The sequence below is a fragment of the Glycine max genome, chromosome 2, assembly GCF_000004515.6.
Source record: "Glycine max cultivar Williams 82 chromosome 2, Glycine_max_v4.0, whole genome shotgun sequence".
Classification (NCBI taxonomy): Eukaryota; Viridiplantae; Streptophyta; class Magnoliopsida; order Fabales; family Fabaceae; genus Glycine; species Glycine max.
The window spans coordinates 49,811,493-49,822,149 of record NC_016089.4 but is presented as its reverse complement, the minus strand read 5'-3'; the positions used below and the strand labels follow the sequence as shown (position 1 = coordinate 49,822,149).

The 10,657-nt window shown below is 35.0% G+C and overlaps 2 protein-coding genes across 3 annotated transcripts; both read right to left on the bottom strand.

Annotated features, from left to right (window-relative positions):
• Positions 1-1,966: 1,966 nt before the first annotated feature.
• Positions 1,967-5,301, bottom strand: LOC100792639 (uncharacterized). Of its 2 annotated transcripts, none has more exons than XM_006575673.4 (2): positions 4,936-5,301; positions 1,967-4,509 (listed from the first exon to the last, which is right to left on the bottom strand). In XM_006575673.4, the coding sequence occupies exon 2, from the start codon at positions 4,406-4,408 to the stop codon at positions 2,291-2,293; it is 2,118 nt and encodes a 705-aa protein (XP_006575736.1). In that variant the 5' UTR covers positions 4,409-4,509; positions 4,936-5,301; the 3' UTR covers positions 1,967-2,290. The 2 variants fall into 2 exon arrangements, with proteins under 2 accessions (XP_006575736.1, XP_006575735.1); XM_006575672.4 differs by having other exon boundaries at positions 1,967-4,506.
• A 3,437-nt stretch (positions 5,302-8,738) lies between these two features.
• On the bottom strand, positions 8,739-10,077 carry LOC100791579 (F-box protein SNE). The gene has a single exon (XM_003519609.5). It carries the CDS (start codon positions 9,353-9,355, stop codon positions 8,891-8,893), a length of 465 nt encoding a protein of 154 aa, XP_003519657.1. The 5' UTR covers positions 9,356-10,077; the 3' UTR covers positions 8,739-8,890.
• Between the last annotated feature and the right edge of the window lie 580 nt (positions 10,078-10,657).

Sequence of the window (10,657 nt, the reverse complement as noted above, 5' to 3'; positions counted from 1 at the left end):
CCATTGATATGAACTAGATGCAATGTTTCATTAATGGTGGTGTCTAATTTAGTATAAGCTATGCGACAACATTTTGTGAAGTCAATGTTATCAATCTTGGCTTCCATGAATGAACCCAGTTTTGTCACTATTTCTTCCACAAATATTGTAGTGGGACTATCAAATTGGTTCTAGCTTAGTTATTGAAGTTGGAGCATTTTATACAGAAGGAACGTTCTGTTAAAAGAATTGGTTAGTAATGCATTACAGAAGCTTAATTCTTAACAGGTTTCTGACTTGCTGGTTCATATATATTAAAAAAGAATATAGTGAGAAAGAAAAAAATATATGCTCATCCAAGTAGCTCTGGAAAAGCTTCACTAGTGAAGAGGGTGGTAGAGGACATACGGAAGGTGCTCTTGTCAGTTGTCACCTGCCAAATTCATTTTCTCCAGCAATAGTTTTTCCTTGCAAGGCATGCAGTGGAACCACGTGCGACAAGATGTCAATCTTTCTCCGCCCCGAGGCTTTCATGCAGTATCAGTGCAACACCATTTTCTCGTTTGGCCTTGGGGTTCTGCTGATGTCACGTGCAATCTCAATGCAAGCTTGATCAACCAATCCCCAGAAATTCCTTGACTATGACAAATAATTGACTATTGTTTTCTGCAATCTCTTTTGAAGCTCCACCTTGATAATACTGTGTTGTTTTACAAGAGTGCTGAGACTGAATTACATAAACTGTTGTAATCTACATGTGCTGCTTTCCTAGCATTGTATATTCCCCTACTCTCTGTTCATCTGAAGCAACATTGTTCTCGGACTATCCAACTTATATTAGCTAAGAATGACAATCTTGTATCGAATAGAACTTTACAAAAGCCAGTGACTATATATTATGACATTGACAATTGATCATCAACGCATGCATGACTCAGTTTTAGTCTTTTAGAAGCAAAATCTTGATTCTGGAGTATTCACGTGAACTCTTGTGCTTTATATCTGGCATGAAAATAATATGTAACACATCAAACATCAATAACCATTAAGTCACTGTCATGCTTCTAAAATAAATCAAATTGCCAAAATAAAATGTCAGGAGTTTTTTTAGCAGACTTATACTAATAAACTCATGCATTGTTGCAGCTTTTACCTTAAAAGTGATATTGCTGCAGGTATCCTATAATTTGATTGATGAACGTATTGTATATATCATGTAATATTCTTATCCCTTGAACTCACGTAAACAATATGTGCCTCGGGTTTGATCATCTGAGTGATAGAATGATACATCTGAGTTTGTAAGCTGATTGATCATCTTATTGATGAATGTATCCTATAAGCTAACACAATGACAGAATGATACATCTGAGTTTATATTGACCATTGACCGCAGTCGGAGCCATATTTGAACATTGTCATACCAGCATGATGTAAGGTGGTCGGTCCATTTTGATCGTCGAATCCAGTATAGTTCCACTGAAACTTTTGAACATTGTCATATCCATGTCCGTCCTGTGACCCCATTACCGTTGAAATAGTTGGCACTAACTAGAATACATACTTTCATATCCATTTTACTGGCACTAGTTAGAACAAATACGTGTAACTTCATCAAATGAATGGATTTCAAGTCCATTTTAGGCACATATGAGTATGACTGTATGACCAAATGGACCGCTTGCTTGCACTGCCATAGTTTCAATAGCAAGAAAGCCAATCACGAGGTTGACAAATTGAAAAGTTTGTTATATAATATGTAGCATTATAAGTGTAGTTTCAACAAGAGTTAATTACATTAACTTTGGTAGTCATCACTCAAAAGGTTATCAACGTTTTTTATATTAAGCTCAACAATTTGTTTTGGAAGCTGTTGGCATTCGGTTCTGAAAAGGAGGATCAGTGACATCAAATTAACAATTTTCTGTATACTTGCTCACTTGCATACAATAATCCTCTTAATTCTTTTTTTCTCTCTTTGAAGTTGTTGGATTTAAAATTGATTTCAGCCTTTAATTGAATGAATTCTTTACCAACCAGTAAAAACTGGTCGGAAATAGAGTTACAAGCAGACAATCTGTCCTGACCTCTATCACGAGTTACAGAGAAGAAACTTTACCGAACAAGCAATCACTAGATCTTAAAGTCTACTAGACAAATGTTACAAAATAAAATTTCACCTTCTAAAACATCCGTTGTTAATATCTCATTGGTCTCTAACCAAGTGAGACATAGTGTACAGTTAAATCTAAAATACTCTGGGAAGAATGCTAAAGCATAACCCAAATAATTGTTTCACTATTGCATAAACCTACAAAGCATTTGGTTCTGTAGCAGCATGAAGAAGCTCATCTGGAGTTGCAGCCGGATCAAGGTCCCAACACCTTTCAGGCAAATTGCTAGCTTCCCCCTTCAGTAACCAAGAAGGCACTTGATGTGAAAAGCGCAACATCTCTCTTCTGGGTATCCATTTTATGGTACTCTTGTCTGTATTACTCTGATATACCGTTTTAAATCCAGCCAACTTAATAAGAGGACTAACACAAACACCAAGTTCCTCAGAGTAATCATCCAGCACCTCAACCATTTCATACTGATGCCTCACTTCATCTGGAGTAGATCTGCTCCAATCTGGCGACCAATTTCGATACACAGCCCAAATATCTCCACTTCTAGGATATATTCGGACACAACCACCTCGACCAGCCTTCTCCTTATTTAGAACATGAGAAAATATGTTAACTTGATCAACAGCATCTGAATTGAAAGCCCTGAAATTTCCACAAGATTTGGTAAAACCTGAATCAAGCCAGTTTACTGAGCCAAACTCACTATCAGTTTTGGAACTCAAGTAACTGATGTGAATCTTAAATGGATTGACAGACACAACCTCACGGATCATACAATACAACCGTGGCATTCCATCTTCCTCATCATACAAGGCCCATATTTGCTTTGGCCTGAAGCATTCCTCTGACCTATCTTTGTCAAAGTCATGAAAGTCAGAATCTGGGACAGTAATTGAGACTGGACCAGTTTTCCCATTCTCTAATTGTAGACCAGAAACATTCGGAGCTGCTTTTCTACATGTCTCTCTTTTTACTTTACCAACTTCAGCTTGTGATTTTTCTTTCTCATTCAGAGCTGCAGCAGCTGCTGCTGCAGACGACAACTTCATCTCCTCCAGTTTCTTCCTGATTTCTTTCCTGGCTTTCTCAATCAATAATTTTCTTGCGTCAAATGCTGGTGCCATGGAACACTGTTTGGTTTGAACTTCGACTGTGCAGGAAGGCTTTTGGCCATGTCCCATGCTATCATTTCCGTTAGCCACTATCAACTCTGAAGCACATTTTGAACCCTTTTCTTCATAGCCATTTCTGAAACTGGCTCCCACAACAACTTTCTGTTTCTTGTCAGGTCTACTTAGTTTATCTTCCTGTGGTTCACTACAGGAGAATGGTACATCTGAATTTGTATTGACCATAGTCTCTATCACGTGATGCCTCTTATCAGCTCCCAACTTGACTTTTGGCCTTCCCCTCTTCACATTTCCATTGGCCCGATGAACAGAATCAGCAGGTAAGGTAGTTGATCCATTTTGGTTGACAACTCCAGCAGAGCCCCACTGAAATGAAACATTTGGAACGTACTCATAACCATGTCCAGAATGGTACCCTGTGACCCCATTCCCATTGAAATAGGGGGCACTAGTTGGAACATATGTAACTCCATCAAATGAATGACTTCCATACCCATTTCCTGCCACATATGACCAAGGACAATATGGAAACGAACCATTTGCTGGGGCCGCCCCAGTTTCAACAGCAACAAAAGTGCCACGACAGTTCTTACAAGAGAGTCTTTTATTCACATACTTGCGCAGATACTCATACTGAACCTTACAAGAGGTGCAGATTGTCCAAAAGGTGTCAAGCCTACCACAAGGGGTTGGCAAATTGGAACATTTGGTATAACCTGCAGTCCCTGTAGCATGGGCAGGAGACAAATTTGTCTGGTTAGCCCCACCCAGCTGCACATTTCTCTTGAGATCATAAGAACTGCGCATAGCACTATCTGATAGCCAAGTCCAAGCCTCAGAAACAAGCTTAAATGCCTCATCAGCTCCCACACATTTGTTCTTATCTGGGTGAAGCAACACTGCCAACTTCTTGTACTGTTTCTTCACAGCCTCCTTATCTGCAAAAGGTTTTAATCCAAGAATCGAATAGTAATCTAGATCACCATTATGTTTGACCTCAGAAGCAACGTAAACTTCAAATGTGGCCACCATTTGAGATATACCCTCCAATCCTGGACAGAGTGTTTTAGCCTTTACAGCATAGTTTTTTGCACCGGCAAAGTCTCTCAGAGCAAATCGCTTTTCAGCAATCTCTATCGCTTTAAGTGCTTCCTCCTTGTTTGCTTCCATGTAGGAACAAAAAATCACTTCACAACTGAACTCTTGAAACAGAAACTACGCCCAGCCCAACATCTTTTCCAATATCATATATAACCTCGTTTACATGTCTGCTAACAGTTTTGGAACAAAAAGAACAAGTAAGTAATTTTAATTTTAAAACTCACAAAACTTTCATCTGAGATCCAAACACCCTCCATTCCATAGACCCAAATTATGGAATAAAATGAACAGATCGTAGCATTTAGTTGATTGAAACACATTTTTGAATTTCCACATAAAGCATTAAACTTTACATTTCCCGTCTCTTTCCTAAATCTTCCAATTTCAAAATCAATAAAACATTAATCAAAGGGGAGAGGTGACCCATCTTTCAATCAGCACCAAATTCACTTAAATTTGACAAAACCTAAAACTTTTGCACATAGATCGAAGGTTTTAACTAAAACCCCCAAAATTTATACTCATAATTTAAATTTATTCTTAAAAAAAACAGATGCAATAAAAATAAGCACAGTTAAAAAAAAAAAAAGACTAACTGAGATTGGAGACGATAATGGGGTGTTGAAGAAGAGCCAGATCGCCACGTGTAGTTACGAGATGAAGCAAAATTAGGTGTGAATCTCGCTTCGCTAAAAACAGGAAAACACAGAACCCGATTTGTATGGACAGAGTGGTGTGTGTGTGGTAAATGGTAAAGGTGAAGGCTTTGTTATAGAAAAACAAAAGCTGGGAACAAAGGATTCGGGTGGCTCTCGGATCCGAAGTGGGTCCGATTCGGAGCAAGGTGGCGGCGATGAATAGGAGCTTCCGACAATCGCCGATCAGAAAGAGAAGGCACCAAAATAAAAATAGGAATTATTATAAATAAAATGATGATAATTTTCAGAGCAAGTAAACGCTGTTATTACTGAGGTGGTTGGAACTAGCTAACGTGCACCGTAGGTGCGTAATAACTAATGACTGCATAGCAAATTTATTATTTGTTTTTTTTTTTAAATAACTAGTATTTTCCTTTGTTTTATGTTTTTTTTTTGTTGCTGCTTAAGTTTATTTTAATTTATATATTTTGCGGAGCTTAGAAGTTAGAGACTGTGTTCTGTAGTTGGTGTGAGGTTGGATGATGATTTGGAGAATTATTAGTGATGGACATTGGGCATCTTGTGAATGATCCACATTGATAATTTTTATATTTTATTTTTAAAAATAATAAATTATTTAATATTTTCCCATCTTATAAAAAAATAGAATTAATTTAAGGTATTATAAAATTATTTAAAACAACCAACTAGCCTTTTCTTTTTAGAGGAACAACCCACTAGCCTAGTGATGCAAGATTTAAGTAGTTTATATGAAATATTAAATTCAAACTTGATTGCCACTATTGTAGATTTTAAGTAGACAATTTAATTGATTAGCATTAAATACGTATTTATGCTGTCATAGATGAATTTATTAATGTGATAATTGATATTGGGTGTATAATCTATCTACTTTTATTTGAGTAATCTAAACTCCCTTTTTTGTGTGTGCTTGACTTACTACTTTCTTACACACACAAAGAAAAATACTTTCTTTCTTCTTCTTTTTTGGATGCGACATTTTAAACCATTTTATTTCACTTGGATTTACAATTTTTAACCAGTTTTGTGCAATTGAACTTGCAATTTTTTAGGTCGAGTTCTACTTAAGGCTTCTGAGTTCTGACATTGATTTCAAGTTGTCAATGTCGAATAATCTGGACTTAACCAGCAAAAGTATGGGGTCTCTGAAATACTTATTTGGGCTAATGGGGAAGGCCCAATAACATTCGTCTCTGAAAGTAACAACCAAATTAATTAATGTAATGATGGACCAAAATAAAATTAATGTAACGGTTGAAATGAAATGATGATGTTGAGTGCAGAATCAAACGGATAACAGTCGAAACTTGAAAAATCTGGTTGTGCCAAAAATTGAAGTGGTTGGATTGGATACATACTTTGAGTCAATGATCACAGTCACATGTTTGTTTGTCCACTGGGTTGATTTTGTTTGCTCTGTCTCAATCAATAAGGACACTTTTTCGTATTCTTGAACACTACTCATACTGTAAAAATAATCTTATACAGAGGTGAATTAAATTTACCAACGAAGGAGAGGGAAGTTTTGATTTTGACATTTGAAAATTTGGTGGCCTTACCCAGCCATTTCAAAAATAGACTATTCAGCAAAGAATTTTTCACCTTGATTTGCCTCCGTCTTATTGTAGGAGTATATGATTATCCACTAATAGGGGCTTCTTTCAGGAAAAAACAACAACAAAATATCATATAATCCAGTCAAATAGAGTAAATGAAGAGAATAATCCAAATTAATATTGAGATTTGAAATCCTTAATTGTGTCGTCCCCTCAAGACGTTTTTTTCTTAATGGAGGAAGTAATCATGACAACAGTATGTGTTTATATTTAATTTAATTTAATTATATAGACATTTCACATTCTAAATTGAAATCTGACAAGCCTTTTGATTCAACATATATTTTTTAAAAATTTGACATAATATCGTATTTTTTCCATGATTCATCAGTAAAAATATTACACTTTAAGAGTATCTGAAATGTATTGTACAATTTGCTAATTACAAATATTTTCAATAGTTTATAACTTCAAGTATTTGAATGTCTCATCAGTAGAAGAAAAAAGTATCATCTTTGTTCTTACTTTTTTTTTAATGTATATCTCACTTTGAAAGAGTTAAATTCTATAAGTGTTTCAGTTGAATCTTAGCTTTAAAGGTATTAATTTCATTTGAGAAAGCAAGTAAACTCAATTTAAAGTTTAGATAGTGATGCAAATAGGTCAATCAAAGCATTTGGACTTAACTCAATTCACATTAATTTCAATTTGACGTAGACTTTTTTAATACTAACTAACATAAGATAATAATTTTTTTATCATCTTTTTAACTTTAAGAGTAATATTTAGGCTATTTAAAAGATTTTTATAGTTAAAAAGTCAATTTATAAGTAAATATAAAATATAATATTAATATTTATATTCTCATATTGTACTAAAAAATTTCTCTGAATGTCTCAAATTTATATGCTTATTAACTTATTCATGAACTTAGTCGATCTTGATAATTTCCGTGAAAGTTAAGATTCGCTAGCCACTTTAGTGCATGTAGATGTAGGTTTGTTTATTTATTTAAAAAATTTGCGATAGAATAAACTTTTGAAGATTCTTTAAACTTAGCATCAACTTTTATAAAAGTTATCCTAAAATTTAAAACTTCTCAAAGAAAGATGTTATTAAAGTTGATCAATTTTTTTAATAAATATTAATCATCATCAAAATTAGTAGATACTTAATATCAACTATAAAAAAAAACTAAAACTTAAAAATGTAACCAAACCCAAAAATAATACTGAAACTTAAAAGACTATAATATCAAAGTTAATAAACCATGTTCTGTGATTTGATAATATATTTGGTATGATTGGTAGGTTCGAGGTAAAACTTAACCTATTTTCACTTCAATTCGAAGACAAAAATTAATTTTCTATAGTGACATAAATAAATTATATTTATAACATATATATTTGTATCTATTTTAATGTCATTTTATTTGTTTTAACAATTAAAATAATAGATGATATCAGTAAATATTAATTTGTTAAAATTTTGGAAAAGTAATAAAAAGAGATTAAAAAAAAGTGAAAGTGTAAAATTATGATAAATTTATGTTATAGAAATAACATTACTCTTTTGAGGAAAAATTATTCACCGAAAAAAAACTCTTTGGAGGAAAAAAACACATTGTTACTGAAAAAGTTCAACGTGTATGAGCCTTTAGAATGTACGAATATCACTTCTAAACTGGGCTTAAGCTCCCCCAATTGCTGTAATATTATTAAAAAAATAATAAATTATTAGATTTGAATGTCTTAATAGAATATCAGCATTCAACCGTACGGTTCTAATAGTAGAAGAATTACTAATTTTACATAAATTAAAAAAATGCTTACCATGCTACATTGGTTACTAACTTGGCTACAAAAAAAAGAAGGTAAGTAATTTGAAGGAAGGAAGCAAGAAGGGCAACTAAAAAAAAGGGAAAAGGTTCCCGGTTAAATCAAATTAAGGAAAAGGTAGGACTCAAAGGAGGTAATTAAGCAAGGTTTAAAATAGAGTACTAGTTGAACTAATTATGTTGGTTAACAAAATTGATTGATTTTGAAATGAACTAGCTAGCTACATGTAAATATAAAAAGATAACGAGTCACTGATCCACGCTTATTACAAGCTTTTTTTTTTTTATTGATATGTCCTACTATAAAGGAAATTAAGAGATGAGAATAAAGAAAGAAATTGGTGATATTTTTTATTTGGTGTATGATAGACAAATTAATACCGGGGCATGGTGCTTCTTATTTGGATGGCAAGACAGGGCCCAAGACTTTTTAGTATGATATCAAAGAAAAGCAAAAGTGTGATGTGATGAGATGAGATCAGACGTTGACGGAGTTGCAGAGGAACATGAGGGACGATGCGGACGCGTCGCTGGGGATCCTTCCACTCCCGAGCCTCTCGTAGCTGTCAATGCAAAACAAAGAGAGCGAGAGCTGCACCTCGTGCCGAGTCCACACTCGCTTCCTCACCCGCTCCGAGTCTCCGAGTCGACTCAGCACCGGTCTCACGCACACCATGTACAGCCTCTTGTACCCGCCCAGCGCCACCACCACCGCCTTCACCGACGCCGGTGGCGGAGACGACACGTGGCGGAAGCACAGGTGCTCCCACAGCGAGTCGTCGTTGCTCGTCAGGCTGCACCACAGGCGGCACACGCACGCCGCCACTCCCAGCGAGGGACCGTCGAGGCGTTTAAGGATTTCCCTGAGAATGTCAATGTTGTCGTTTATGAAGAACCGTGGTCGTTTCTCTTGCTCTACGCGGTGCTGCTGCTGCTGCACCATAGTTGCGGACTCAGACACAGAGAGAAAAAGAGAAAGAGAAAGAGAGATAGAGATTTATTCTAGCTAGTGGAAATGGAATCGTTGGTTTAAGAAGAAAGCGTGGCATGTGAAAGATGAAGCAACACAAATGTGGGGTAACGATATTAGGTTTGTTGCATTGAAACTGTATTTGGATTCTTTAGGTAAAGTCCCAATTTTAATATAATAAATAATAAATATTAGGAAAAATATGATTAAGAAAGAAGATTTCATGAAAAAGATAAAAAGGGGTGTGTGTGGGGGGTGAGAAGAGAAGTATATTTTGACTTTGGGGAAAGAAGGAACGAATGAATAAACGTGAACTTGTTGCATTTGTTACTACGTTGGATTGTTGTTTGTTGTTGTGGTTGGACTTGTTGTATGTGCATGGAGAGAGAGAGAAGGTAAATTGTGAGTATCGAGGGGAGAGAAGGAGCCAAAAGAAAGGTCCAAACCAAAGAACTGGAACCAATGCGGTGCTTTTTTCCTCTTGTTGCTTTTCTATATAGGTTTTGGGGTGAGCAGATTTGGTGTTTGTTGTTTTTGTTGTTGTTTGCATTCTTTTCCAATTGAGGACCGTTGCGGATCATCAAAGAGAGAAGAAAATGAGTTCGCTAACTTTGAATTTTTTTCATATATATATATGCTTCGTCGTGCTTTTGCATGAATTGTCACCCAGTCTATGCAGACGTTTTGTGTTTTTTTCTGGACGAGACTTTGGACCATTTTTTCATTTTTCAAAATAAAGTAGTACTATAGGTTATAGTCAAGTACTCAAGTGTTCCTACCTTTTCTATGGGACCATGCCATCACCAAAAATTGATCTATCAGATCAGCCTACAAGTCTAAAAATTGGGCACCTATAAACTAGAAGCCTCTCACTTGAATAAGTTGGTTGGCGTATCTTATTATTATTATTATTATTATTGAGTGTGTTTCATTTCATAGTAGAAAACATTGATTGTGAATTCCGTAAAGCTTAATTTTGTAAAAATATAAATGTTTGGATATTTTAGGATAAAATTATTTTTGCTTTAAAATACCGGTTTAACTAAGAATGTGTTTGGTTATACTTTTTATGCATGCATATCTAATGAAATTGTGTCAAATACAAATAAAAGAAATGATGTAAGTTGTGTGTGGTTAGGGATGCAATGGCATCCAATGAAAAAATTTGACATTTCGAGACAAATAAGCCAAAGCAATATTCGGATTGTTTTTATATTTTTTTTATCGGTAGAATTGTTTCTGTATGTGTTGTGTTAAACTCAACACTATTATAAA